At 40.9% G+C, this 15,063-nt stretch overlaps 1 protein-coding gene across 1 annotated transcript in view; it reads left to right on the forward strand.

Moving 5' to 3' along the window:
* The first annotated feature begins 1,488 nt into the window (after nucleotides 1-1,488).
* Scarb2 (scavenger receptor class B member 2) overlaps nucleotides 1,489-15,063 on the forward strand; it is a 59,467-nt gene continuing 45,892 nt past the window's right edge. The window contains exon 1 of the mRNA XM_026413664.2: nucleotides 1,489-1,961. Coding sequence (XP_026269449.1) covers nucleotides 1,845-1,961 — 117 coding nt within the window. The 5' untranslated portion in view covers nucleotides 1,489-1,844. The remainder of the gene's footprint in view (nucleotides 1,962-15,063) is intronic.

Here is a 15,063-nt window from a genome sequence, read left to right on the forward strand (position 1 = left end):
AGATGCAACCATCCTAGGTCTAACTACATAATACACATTAGCAAAAAGATAGTTTTTATTCCTAAATTTAACTACATTGTATATATCAGCAACAATCTAGCTTTTACTCCAATGTTTTCAATCTGTGGTTGGTGGAATCCTAAGGATAAGGAGGACTGACTGTACTACTGCACTGGCCAAGAAATGTACTTCTCAGATCTTCCAGAGCAGATAGCATAACTGCCCAGGGGCTCTGCCCCAGCTGCTGAGCTCTGCTGAAATCTATCCTCTGATATCTATCTCCAGGTCAGGCAAGAGGCTAGCTTTCCAAGGCTGCTCCCAGCCCAGGAGGAAGCACAGCAGGGATACTAAGGCAGGACATGCCAGACTTTGGGGACAAGGTTCAAGAACCAACACCCCTCCCTGCCTCCATGGCCTTGCTAGACTCGCACAGCAGTGTCACCTGCTTCCTTCCATCCACCTTCCTTCTTTGCCCCTTTCCTTCACAAGAATCACATCTGCATCCCAGGTCCAACTCCTTGTCCAGTTCCCCTCCTACATTTCATTGTGCAATACTCCTATGGGACATTGTTCCTTGAGGACTCAAACACAACCATTTAATCATAGGGCTGCCTAAGGTATTAAATTCTTGGGTGTGTGTAAAGCACTAGGAAAGACTTAGCACAGAACTAACATTCATTCCACATTTATTGAGTCCTTGCTGTGTGTAGGCCTGACCTGGGTGCATGGGACAAAATGATGAGCAAAGCAGATGACACTACCAATTTAATTTGCTTAAAGCTCTTGCAGAATCCCAGCTCTTCAACAGGACACAAAGAGCCTTTCAAATCTGATCCCCAGGGCCTAGATATCCATCCAATGCCCTGCACATCTGAGCCTATGGTCAATAGAAACTTCCTTCTTCCCTCCTATAGATTTGGCTCTTTCAATGCCTTGCCCTCTGTTTCCTACTCTGAAATGCCTTCTCCACTCTTTCTTGCATACTTCCCTTTGGAGACAAACTCTTTCATATCTTCCAAAACCCAGTTCAACCGTGGGGTCCTAGGTCATCCAAGAGAAGTCGCTGGCTGGCTCAGATCTCAGCATGCATCTTGTAAAAGCACTTGTTACACTGTGCTATAATTTCTGTGACAGTGTGCTGGCTAACTTGGAAGTTCCTCTGGAGCAGGAGCAATGTCTCATCCTATATGAAGCTCCAGCATTTGGCCCATGGTAGGCTCTCAGCATTTATCCACGGAGTGGGCAAGTCAATGAGCAACCCGAGAAAACCGATTTCCCACTGCCCTAGCCCGGGATGTCTGCGGAGCCTGTGGCGAGGGGCTGGGGGCGCGGCCCGGGCTGGCCGCGGTCCCACAGTCACAGCCGCAGCCGCTGAGGGCCTGCGGGGACCTGCAGCTGCTGGCATCGGCCAAATCGCGGCCGCTGCTGCGAAGCACATGACTGCAACCTCGCCTCGGCCCCGCCCGCTTCCCCGCGCAGTCGCCGCTGGTCGCCTCCTCCGGTTGCTGCGAGGCCGACCGGCAGGCGTCTAGGCTCTGCGTGCTCCCTCCACCCTCCCAGCTGTCCCATCGAGGAAAACCGAAACCAAGCCTGTCCTTCACCCCGCGGCCCCGCCTGCCCGGTGCTCCGAGGGCCGCGCTCGCCCAGCTGCAGAGCCGACACAGCGCACCGCCCCGGCCGCGCGGCGAGCTGGGCACCAAGGACACGGGCACCGGGAGGGCGCGGGCGCCAGAGGGTCCCAGGTCTTCTCGCCGCTACTGCAGCGGCCTTGGCGGCTGCTCCTCCCTCCTTGCAGTTGAGTAGCAGCGGGTGCGGCCTGACCCGGCCCGGGAGCCGCGCGCAGAATGGGCAGATGCTGCTTCTACACGGCGGGGACACTGTCCTTGCTCCTGCTGGTGACTGGTGTCACGCTGCTAGTGGCCCGGGTCTTCCAGAAGGCCGTGGACCAGACGATCGAGAAGGTGAGCGATACGGGGCGTGTGAGTTTGTGTGTGTGTGTGTGTGTGTGTGTGTGTGTGTGTGTGTTTCCAGGACACCCTCGAACTTGGACCGCGGGCAGGTAAGACCTGCACCGGGTCAAACCCTCCAGATGGGGACCCTCCTTTCTTCCTGTGCTTTGTAGAGAGGGTTAAAGGATGAAGATGGAGCGAGAGGAATGCAGATGACTGTGTTTCCTTTCATAATAACAAATTGGACTGTGACTCTTGACTTTTCAAAAATGCTTGTGTTTAGATTGTCATTTGTATCTTTCCCTACCCTCCTCACACACCTCAATCTCTGTTGGACCCAAACTGTTTTTCTGTTTCATGAAGAACTAAAAGTAAATGAAAGACACCACAGAAGAGGCAGGCTATGTTAGCTGCTTGCCTAGCCTTTGAAGTGGTGTAGGGCTGGGGAGGAGAAGTGGGTGTGTGGTCTATTGTGTTCTTGCCTTCCTGTGCTGGGTAGGGCAGTTGGAGTAGACAGACCAAGTCATTGGACTAGATGACATTTCATCCATCACAATCTGCTTACACAGACTTAGCAGCTTTGTATCTTGTACCAACAACCTGTGTCACCTTGTCTCACCATCATTCTTGCCTTTCTCAGACAGCCACCACTCTCAGGCACAGGTACATGTAGATCCCTCTAGGAATTGGGACCTGTCTCTCCCCTTGCATGAGTAGGCTGCAAAGCTAGTTATGTCAGGAGCCCTCTCCATCCTTTAGACTTAACCGGTCATTTCCTCTGCCCTTTCACCCACATCCACCAAGCCATGTGGAAAGAGAAACAGAGAAAGGTACTGGGATCTTTTTCCTTTTTTTTTTTTTTTTTTGAGTCACTGGAGCAGCCTTTCTTTTTAGCACCAACAATTTCATGCCTTTATACCACTGATCTACACTTGTTATCAGCTAGATAAAATAGAGTCCAGGCCTTGTCCAGGTTGAGTTACTCTACATCCTGGTTAGTAAAGTTGTTTTATTCCAGGTGATAACAGCTATCTCCCTCTAACAGAGGTTTTGAGAAGTAATCAATTACTTGGAATCTGACAATTAAAGGCAATTTTTAAAGAAAGTGCCATGGCAAAGCATCATTTAATTTTTCACAAGTTCACATTGCCAAGGGAAGACAAGGCCTACTGTCTGAGCATCTCAAAGACCATTCTTTTCCTGAGCACCGAGTTCAGGAACAAAATAAGGCAAATCTTTTCTCTCCACATTCAAATGAAGATTTCACAGGACTTGTTTGAGGATGTAAACCCTTGTTTTGAGGGTCTAAGTAATCTGATAGTTGATACGTGAATTTTTTTTTTTTTTTTTTTTGTATAGCTTTAAAGAATTGTTTCAGGGGAGCCAGATAGGGTGAGTGATCTTCCCAGTTACTCAGCTCTAGCCAGCCCTCAGATTCCCTGTGGGTCTCCATTTCATGTTGGCCCGGATTGCAGGTGGGGTGTTGCTGTAAGGCAGCCTAATACCTAAGTCTGTATAGGTTTTTCCAGTTGATTTTCTCCACAAGGAATGGCCTCAGACTGATGTTACAGTACAGGGGTCCTTTAGAACTAACCAACCCCAGCTCTGGAGCACTGTACAATGGGATGTCTGAAATAAAAGGTTAGGGCTAGTTTAAGTGAACAGATTCAGGAATGTTGTAACTCCACCAGAGGACACACCTTACCATTTTGCTCTTTCCTGGATAATCTATAGGGTACAAGGTAGCACAGGACAGTGGGAAAGAGTAAGGACTTTGCAGATAAAAACTCCTGGGAATGAATCCTGGCTTCAGGTTCTAGCTGGGTGACCATGGACTAGTTGTTTAATCCCTCTTCATTCATTTCCCCTATATGTAAATGGAGATAATAACAAATAGTGTACGTAGAAAGGTTATAAGAATTATTCAAGGGGCTGGGGATGTGGCTCAGGTGGTAGCACGCTCTCCTGGCATGCGTGCGGCCCGGGTTCGATCCTCGGCACCACATACAAACAAAGATGTTGTGCCTGCCGAAAACTAAAAAATAAATATTAAAAAAATCTCTCTCTCTCTCTCTCTCTCTCAAAAAAAAAAAGAATTATTCAAGAAAATGGATATGATTTTCCTGGGATACAGTTAGTACTTAATACATGATGGCAATTTTGTTTTTATTAGAAGACACACAATGAAAGCGTACATGAGATTGGGAGTCAGACACACTGTATTTAGATCCTAAATTTGCCATTTTCAAGTTTTTTTACTCTGGGCAACTTCTCTGAGCCTCAGTTTCATTACTTGTAAAAGTAGGAATGAGAGATGTTAGCATTTTGGACACAGTGGTATATTTACTATGGGGCTCATAAAACTTAAGCTTTAGATCCCTCACTTGCAGAGGCCCTTCCAAAGCCCTATACCTAATTCTGTATCCCAATTTTAATTCCCAGGAAGGACCCCTCAATTTATATGAGGTTCAGGACCCATAAAATCTGAATCTGCCTCTGCATAATATTATGGGGTAAATGTAGAATTTTACATAGTGTCAGGCAAGAAACACATGACCAATATAGGACAGTCATTATATTCGTATTAGTATTACCATGTAATAATTCTTTCATAATTTGACTATTATATAGTTGTAATTGAATCCACTCTTATATTTCCAGTTCTTAGTGTTTCCATTGGAAAGTTGTACATTGAAAAAAAAAGGAGAGGGAAAAGGGATGAAGTTCAAATGCATAGTTTGGCTAATTGTGAGAGATAATTAGTACAGTAATTCCTGTAAGAATAATTTGTCTCAAAGTGAACATTGTCCTTGTGCTCTGAAGTGACCAGAGGTGACTAAAGGGAGACTTTTATGATGGCCAGTGACTATAGTGGAAAAAACTAAAATATTCTTGTACCAACAGCCTGTGTTGGCTCACTGGAGACTGCCTTGTATTGGGCAAGCCCTGTAATAATTGCTGTTCAATGTTCTGCTTTGCAAAAGAGGCCTTGTAGTACCTTCCTCCTTTTGGGCCCATATATTCATTTCCTGGGGGACATTATGGCATTAACAAGGCCTTTTCTATCAAGCACTTGAACTTTCCTAAAGACCTAGTGCAGAGACCCGGCAAACCCTTTTCCTCTTACAAGGGAGAAGGGAGAATTTCATGTTGTATTTCATGTAGTAGCCCAACCAATTGTCTTGACACCTGGCACAGTGCCTGCTACATTGTAGGGACATAATAAATGCCTGCTGTTTCCCTTTTTAATTTTATTCTCAGAGCTTTGCACATGCTAGGCAAGCACTCCAAAACTGAGCCACTGTTGTCTCACTTTTGATCGTTTTAATGGAAAGAAGAGTGCCCTGAGAAACAGCAGAACTAGACTCAAATCCTTTTGTCACCTACAAATACTTGGATTATGTTGGGTAAACTAAATAGCAAGTTATTTTAAATTTATTTTTTAATTAAACAAATTTCCTAGTAGCAAATTATTTAACCCTGAAAGGTTCAGGTTTCTCATTTTGAAAATGAGGATAATAAGAATATATTGGGTTGTCAAATAATGAAATAAAATTATTTCTGTAAAGCCATCAGCTTAGTGCCTCACATAATGCCAGAACATTAACATTTGTTATTGTGTTTAGCTATAGTTTTCTCTCCTTCTCCTCCTCCTCCTCCTCCTCCTCCTCCTCCTCCTCCTTCTACTACTACTACTACTATTCTAGGGATCAACAACTATACTAAGTTGCTGAAAGTCTCACTAAGTTGTTTCTAACTTGTGATCCTCCTGCCTCATTCTCCCAGGTCCCTAGGATTATAGGCGTGTGCCACCATGCCCATCTCATCTGTTGACTAAAGCTTCTATGGTAACTCAAATTCCTTCTAGCTCCAAATTTCTGAGATTCTATGATACAGGCACAGTGACTTTTATTTAGGGGCAGTTATACACCTCAGAATAGTAAATTTACCTCTTGATCCCTGCAGACTTGTTGACAGTTTGAACATTTAATAGAAACAGGAGTGTGGAACTAACCTTAGGCTAACAAGAAATGGGTTGGCAAGAAAACCAATGAGAGGAAAAGAGACTTCATACCTTTTACCTCTACTTCACAGGCCAAGGCAGGGTATAGCAAATGAACAGGACAAACACACTTACCCTTCACCTAGATGGAGGCTTTGGGCAAATGAGTAACAGCTGGCCTCTTTGGGAATGTAGCAACTTTCAAGGGTTCTACTAATGCCTCAAGAAATAAAATAGAATCATTTTTAACCAAGTAGCTTTGGTTGGTGAATATATGGAGTCTTCTTTTTGATTTTCATTTTTTGTTTTTTGAAGTCTTCTTTTTTAAAGTCAATGCAGTAAAACAGCTTTGTTGCTGTATATGTAAAGGCGATCAGCTGTATATTATCCTAAAGGGCCCTTCCTAGGTATGTACTTTATCTCCTGAGTTGCTTCTATTGGAAGCTAGGAAAACTTAGAATCTTAATGTAAGATTTTTCTTTTTCTCCAGTTTCTATATCTAATATTTTTGTCTTTTAAAATTATAGTTATGAACATATCGATTGTACAAATTAATGAGATTCACTGTGAAATTTTCATATGTGAATATATCATGCATTACAATTTTTTTTTCTTAATCAGAAAAATGAAGAGATTGCTTTATATGTTATTTTGCATTTAAGCAAAGTGAGGCCTAGGGAAAGTAAGTAATTTACCTACAGTCCAATGGAGAGGTAGGGGTAGAGTTAGGCATGTGTGCTGGGTCTCCTGATACTGAACCCACTTTCCCCACCTCAAGGATGGCCACATGATCTGTTTGCCCAGGATCATCCTGCCCGGTACCTATTGTTCTGGTTTAAATATTAGCACCCTCTTTCCTCCAAAAGATTTCTGATTTGGACAATAAATCCTATGCCTCCCCACCCCCCTCCATGTCACATTCTTCATATACTGCACTGTCTTCCACTCTTTGGCATTAAAAAGGACTCATGCTCTTTAAGAGCTGTGTCCTATTCAAGCTAGCTCAAGCTAAGCTGGAGGCGGGGAGCCCTTAGATACCTAAGGATGAGAAGCACAGCATATTAAGTCCTCCTGAGAGTACAGTAAAAATTGGAAAGTCAGCAGGAACCAGGCATACTTTCCCACTCTTTCCTTTTCTTTCTCCACCAACTAGCTTCCTCTTCTGACTCATCCTGCCCTAGCTGTTTATGCATCTGGGGCTTCCCAAGCCCTACCTCTGCATGGCTTTTCAACTGCTGAGACTCCCATAGTCATGCTTCATCGCTTAGTTTCGCCTTCCTGGGTTTATATCATAGTGATGTGGTTGACTCAGCACAAGCAGAAATGACTGACCTACAAAGGCAATATCATTTATTTCCTTGCAGAATTCTTTGATTCCTAAGCAAAATTATGCAACTCTTTGCTGGCTTCTAGAAATATGATCTTGTGATAGCACAATCATAGTATGTTTCTTTCAGCTTCTTACTATTCCACCTTGACCACAAATGCACCTATTATTAATATTTATGGCAATGGAGTAGACCAGAAGTTCTCAGCATAGTACCTAGACTCTAGGGAGATGCAAAATCGCTTATGGAAATGTAAAAAATAGCAGACCTTGCCCAAACCCGTTAATCAAGTTAAAGAGCTAACCATGAAATCCATTACTAGTTTGGATAGCGATTATAGTAGCCCATATCTTCATTTCTTGAGATGGGGATTCTAGTTGAGGATATTACTATTAATAATTACTGCCATTCTCCAAATTAAATTAAAGCAAAGATTGGGGTGAGGGGAAGTTTTTGCCTATGAAAATTGTTTTGCTTTGCTTAATAAAGAGCAAAATTTCAGACTGTCAGGCCACAGCAAAGGGGCTGAACATCTGTTCTACCAGACATTTGCTTGTTTCCCAGAGAAGAATCAGCAGGTGGGAATAAGCTCATTAATGATAACATAGGAGGTTGGCCAAGTGAGGAGACATTTGTGGCCTTTATCATCAAGATATGTACTATTCATACACAATACACTGAGAAAGGGACTGTTTTTAATCAGAGATGGTAACTAAGTATCTAAAGGAAAATAAAGGTTGTTGAAGCTATTTGCTTTCTATTTCTAAAAGCACTTTTAGGTATATGCTTTGGCAGTCATTCATTTTTTTTTTTAAGAGAGAGTGAGAGAGGAGAGAGAGAGAGAGAGAGAGAGAGAGAGAGAGAGAGAGAGAGAATTTTTAATATTTATTTTTTTAGTTCTTGGCAGACACAACATCTTTGTTGGTATGTGGTGCTGAGGATCGAACCCGGGCCGCACGCATGCCAGGCGAGCACGCTACCGCTTGAGCCACATCCCCAGCCCGGCAGTCATTCATTTATTTAGCAAATATTGACAGAGTGTGTATCATTTTTCAAGGCAGAATGGATTAACAGTGAACAAGATACCATGCCTCCCCTTACAGACTTTATAATCCAATTCAAATATTTTGGCCTCTATCTTTTTTAACCTCTTAAAAAGTGTTGAGGATCCCAAATAATTTATGTTTCTGTGGGTTATATCTATTGATGTTTACACTATTAAAAATTAAAACTGGTGGGCTGGGGCTGTAGCTCAGTGGCAGAGCGCTTGCCTAACATGTGTGAGGCATTGGGTTCCATCCTCAGCACCACATGAAAATAAATAATATAAAGACATTCTGTCCATCTACAACTACAAAAAAAATTTAAAAAAATTAAAACTGATAGTTTTAAAGAACTTTTTTCAAACATAAGAACACACACATACTCCAGTATCCATTAGAGCAAGGAAATGTTACATGTCAGGTAGCATCTGGAAAACTCCACTCTACTCTCAGAATGCAAGTAAAAAAGGCAAACACTATCTCAGTGTTATTATGATAGTTTTGACTTTGTGAAACCCCCTGAGATCCCAGGGGTCCACATACTATACTGATCCAGTTTTCATTTAACTATGTTAATTTTTAGAATAATTTTTAAAATAAATAATTTCCTTGTCTTACGTTCCTGTAAGACCAGTTTGGAAACTATACTACTAACATTTTCAAACCACCAGATTTTTTTTTTAAGTGTGTTATTTGTTGACTGTGTCCTTCAAGTGTCCCCAGGAATCCAGTGTTAAAAACAATAGTTTGGGTTCACTGTTTTAACCCAGTATTAAAAACAATAGTTTAACCTAGTGTTAAAAACAATAGTTTGCATATCTCCTGTCTTTAGCTGTGTGATGTTCAAATTAAATGAGAATACCTGCATCTCTATAATTAAATTTCAATGATTCCCTTCTAGCCACATCCCTGCAAGGATTTTCAATCCATATGACATTGTTTGGCATTTTAAACTAGCTTGAAATCTCTTTCTGAAGGTAGAGGTCCTATCTTATTTAATTCTATACCATCTTCTCATACTGTCAAATGCAATACCTTATACAAAATAGGTGGTCAGGGGTTGGGGGTATAGCTCAGTGATAGAGCACATGTCTAGCATGGTTAAGGCCCAGCACTGAAAAAAAAGGGGGGATGTCAATAAAAATTATTGGGTGAATGGAAGTATGGATGAAATTTATGTCTTTGGGAATGATTTTGTTTGCATGTTATCATTTAGCTTTACATTTGTCCCATTCTGTAGGACAGTGGTCACATATTTGCCTCATGAATGGCTTATACATTTAAAATTGGGAAACTGCTGTGATTGGTGGCACATTCATGTAATCCTAGCTACTCTGGAGGGTGAGACAGGAGAATCACAAATTCAAAGCCAGCCTCAGCAACTTAGTGAGTCTGTCTGGAAATAAAATTTTAAAAGGCTGGGGATGTATCTCAGAGGTGGAGTGCCTGCCTAGCACATGTGAGACTCTGGAGGTTCAATCCCCAGTATTGGAGGTTGGGGAAAAGATCTGGAAATTTCACCCAGTGATCCAGATTTCTAGCTTCTCTTGAAACCTGTGGATACTCTGCAGGGCTGGCCCCACCAAGTCCTGTGTAGCAGCGGTCCATGAAGATAGGGACCGGCCCTTAATTGGAACCTGCCTTCCCTGTTCTCTGCTATCTTAGCCAGTTTGAGCTGCTTCCATAAAATGCCAAGGATGGGATGGCTTATAAACAATAGAAATGTATTTCTTACAGTTCTGGAGGCTAGGAAGTCCAAGTCAAGGCACTGACAGATTTGACATCCAGTGAAGGCCTGCTTCCTCATAGATGGAGGTCTTGTCAGTAGCTTCACACAGCAGCCTCTTTTATATGGGCACTGAATCCAATTCATGAAGACTGTGCTCTTAGGACCTAATTACTTCCCCAAAGTACCTTCTACACCACTACCTTGGGGGTGAGGATTTCAACAGAGACATTTAGTAGAGACATTCCTACCACAGCATCCACTGTCATTAACACCCTCTTAGATTCCAATGCCCAAGAAAGGTACCCTTGTCATCATGCTTTCTCTGTTGTCTTTTTTAGAATAGAGAAATATCTCTCTGTATCTGACCCTATTTACCAAAAGAGAAATCGAGACACAGCTCGAAGAGGGTCACTTAACAAAAATGGGACAAGGCATATTTCTACCTAGAAGTGAGTTCTTTCATCCATCTGACCTCTTCACTGATTTTCACACCCTGTCCAGAAAGATTAAAACACAATGCCATTGCTATAGTAAAGTCCCATTTTTAAAAAAATTTATTTTACTGATTAAAAAGTTTTTTAAAAATTGTAAATATTTATAGTATACAACAAGATGTTTAGATGTATGTTTACATCATGAAATGACTAAATCAAGTTAATTAACCCATGTATTATTTCATATACTTATTATTTTGAATGGTGAGAACTTAAAATCTGGGCCAGGTGCTGTGGTGCACCTATAATCCCAGCCACTCCAGAGGCTGAGGCAGAAAGATTGTGCGTTCAAACCCAGCGTCAGCAACTTTGCGAGTCCCTAAGCAATTCCGCAAGACCTTATCTCTAATAAAATATAAAAAAGGGATGGGAATGTGGCTTAGTGGTTAAGTGCCCTGGGATTCAATCCCTGATATCCCTCACCCCCCCTGGGAAAAAAAAGAACTTAAAATTTACTCTTAGCAATTTTGAAATACAGTTACACATACAATACATTGCTATTTAGCTATAGTCACCATGATATACAACAGATCTCTTGAACTTACTCATTCTGTGTAACTGAAATTTTTTGTCCTTTTCAATCCCCCCCCCCAATGCAAGTCCATTTTAAGGGAATCTTCTTTTTATACTTAATTTCTGATAATCAGTGATGGAAGGAAGAGGGGACACAGGTATAAATAAGAAGGTAAGGAACACATCACATAGTTCAACTTTAAGAGATATAATCATAACCAAACAAGTTGTAAAAAAAGACTGGACGTACAAGTTACACGTAGAACCTGGACATTGTTCCCATGGCCACATTTCTTGTTTATTCAAACCTTAAAATTCTTTTTCTCACCCACTCTCTTATGTTTAAGTTCCCTTCTGATAGCTGCTTTTTCCCATTAGATTGGCAGTTCCTAACCTTGGCTGCACATATGTAATCACCTAAAACCTCTAAAAACATACCTAGTAGGTATTTCATGGCAGGAGGATTTTTGGGATAGCTATTCCTCCACATGGGCCTGTATGGACTTTATAGACAGAGCAGCAGCTTACTCATGAACTAGCCTTTGAATCTCAACTATCAGATCTTATTAGCTAAAATCATTGACAGTTGCAATTAAAACCAAATGAGTTAAACGACAGTGCTACAAAAACAATGAATGCCAATATTTTGGTTCCTAAGTTAAAATAAGGATAGAATGATAATGGCAGCTTATTTCTTTTAGCACTAGAAAGAAATGTTGAGTAGTGGGCATTTCTTAAATAACCATAAGAGTCTGGTTTGGGTTTGGTTAATTAAGAGAGAAATTTTTAAACACAAAGCAAAACAACAGATATTTTGATATTTGGTAAGTCTTATTAATCTGAAATCCAATAAGATCCATTTATACACTATTCAGCCAGGTCTGCATCACCTCTGGGTAAATTTAGACTCTGTACATGGCAGCATGGATGTATAAGTTGTGTTTAATTATTAAGTCATCCTGTTGCCCTGAAACAGTGACTAGCAGTGCTCTTGAGTCATGAAAGTTTTCTTAAAAGTATTGCTGATTGCCATCAAAGTCTAATGCAATTCCCTAAGTGCTTATTTTTATCATTTGGAATGGCTTATACCAGGACAGTTTGTTCAACAACTCTTGTGGCATTAACTTCCTGAAAGGTCATCTTCAGACCAACTTGGAGGTGATGTGCCTTGTGGCTGTATTAAATCATGTCGGTGGTCAGCAGTCGAACCTAATCCTCTGGTCTATCACCTACACATCAGGCCTCAGCCTGGTCAGTGGCTCCCTGCCCACTGTCATCCTCTCATGGAGATTTCTTCAGTCCTGCCCCTGATCTGCTTTTTGTCCATTCAAGTTTAAGATTATGCTGGTGGAAACTTTACTTTTATTTTAAAGCGGTCTTATTTTATATATGTATAAAATATCATACTTATCATACATATACTTATTTTATATATGTATAAAAATATCATACTTTCCTAGTAATCCAAGATGCTATTTTGCCACTATTAAATAATCAAAAATTTCTAAAAATCTTTTAAAATCAGTATTGATGTGGAAATGCTGAGGTAATTGCTCATAAACTGTTTTCTGAAAATAACTTGGCAATATTTACAGGCTCATCTGTTTGTGACAATTTTGACTCACTAATTCTAATTCTAAGAAATTAATCAATGACTTGATATTCAAAGATATTCAAGAACATTTGCTGCAGTATGAAAAAAACCCCACAAATATCCAATAATAAGAGAATGACTAAGTAAACTGATTTATCACTGCAGTGGAAAAGCCTACAGATATTAAAATAATATTTTCAAAAACTAATAATAACCGTGTATAAAAGGGCGAGTAAAAGTTGATATGAAATGAAATAATACATATCTTATGATCTTCATTTTATCCAAAATACACTTATACACATATATAAAATACCAGAGAGAAATAAATCCACCTGTTAATAGTGATAGCATGGATGACAGGGCAAATAAATTTTCTTCGTTTTAGTTCATTGTCCCAATTTTCTACAAGCAAGATGGAGTGGGTAAGGAAGGACAGAGGAACAGTTTGCTTGATTTAAGGTAAACAACCATGAGTAGCTTCTTAGGTGAGTAGAGATTGAAAGCAGCACTTGATTCTTTGCTGAACATTTGAAGTAATATTATTTGCAGCTTTAACTGTCTCTTCTAAATATCAGTATACAAATTCCTGTTGATTGATAATTTATCATGATATCTAGGTATTTTTACCTGATGAAATGCAATATTTTCTTGCTTATAAGTCAGTGGGACTTTTGTGTCTTCACCTAAACAGGCTTATGCCTGTCAGACATATTGAAAGCCCTCACTACATACATATTGGCTGATTAATAGAAAAGTAAATTCTCAGAATAAATTATAAGTTTGGCTGTTGATGCTGCAAATTCAGCACATAAGTTGATCATCATTTTAATATTTCTTTTACTGATAGTGTCCCAGTATTGTGCTTGGAAACATTCATCATGTTCTGCTTGACCACATTTAGTGCCATCCAAAATCACAAGGTAAAATTGATTTAGGATCAATTATGCTGATTTTTTAAAAAATTGATTTAATGAAGAAAACTCAGCTGATTACAAGGTTCATCCGGTGGCTGTCACTGAGGCAGAATCCTCAGAGAAGGGGATCAGTTGTTCCCAAGCCATGGTGTTAAGTTTAGGCTGGCACTGGGCTGTGACCGGGGATACTGGCTCCTTGTATCACACAGAATGAATGCCTTCTTGTGCCAGACATTCTCCAGGCCTGAGCTTAAGGTTATTATTTGTTAGTTTCCCAGTCCTTCCCTTGCAGAGCAAGCTCTGGGAGTACATGTTGAATATCTGGGGCAGAAATTGGAAATTTAAATCAAAACAGGGCCCTCTTCTGGACATCTTCGGTGGCAAGGGTTAGAGGGGTTTTCTCTGGATACATTAGCATAAGGGGGACTGAGCAGTCACCAGGAGCTCTAGGTTTCAGTTCACCCTTTCTTGGTTCCTCCTGTGTGGGGAGCTACCCTGGTTTCCTTTCCTCAAAAGATCAGAGTGACTCCTCTGGAAGTAAGAGATCAATTTATGGCTTTTCTGTAGTTTTACAGTCCCTCTGGGAGTAGGGTTGCCAGATAAACTATAAGATGTACAGTTAAATTTGAATTCCTCACGGTAACAAATGTTTTAGTGACAGTATGTGTCCTGCAATATTTCTGTTCACTGTGAGTTATTAATTGTTAACATCCTGCCAGATTTATTTCGTCTCTCTCATGTACACTTTTTTGGGGGAAAGTATTTAAATATAAGATACAGGCATCAAAACACTCTGCCCCTAAATCCTTCAGTATGCATCTCAGAGGGATTAAAGCATTTTGTTTACATAACCCATGTAGTATTTGGGACATACTAATACAAAAAAAATTGTTGTTTATATGAAATTCAATTTAAACTGGAAAATCTGTTTTTTTAGTTGCTAAATCTGTGACCGTAAATAGGGGTGCTGTGGGGTGGCCAAGCACAGGCTTTGCAACACTACAGACCTGGACTTGATCGATTTTGACTTAATTTATATATACGTAGATAAAAGACCAGAGAAAAAGAAACCCACATGTTTACAGCGATAGCATGAATACAGGGGTAAATTCTCTCATTTTCCTGTGACTCTGAAATGTCACTGCAGTGGGAAAGTTTACAGAATTATACAAACCGAAAAAAAAAATGGGAATTCTTATTTTGTGCGACTCGAATTAAAACTCATAGATAATGTATGTAAAGCCTCGTGTAGCCCCTAACTCTAGCCGCTGGCAAGTGGTACTGATGGTAACTCTCTTCTGAGCCGAAACTCAGGAGAAGATAAAAATAAAGATGCAACTGTTTTAGAAACTCTGGCAGCCAACTGTATTTACAACTCCCTTCTGTTCTCTCCTTCCCCTTCTCGCTGAGGACTTGGCGATGGAGGGGGGTGGAGGGGACGCGCGCGTGCGCAAGGGCGCGCACCAGTGCACAAACACAGAGCCCCCGGTGTA

Source organism: Urocitellus parryii, chromosome 10 (assembly GCF_045843805.1).
Source record: "Urocitellus parryii isolate mUroPar1 chromosome 10, mUroPar1.hap1, whole genome shotgun sequence".
Classification (NCBI taxonomy): Eukaryota; Metazoa; Chordata; class Mammalia; order Rodentia; family Sciuridae; genus Urocitellus; species Urocitellus parryii.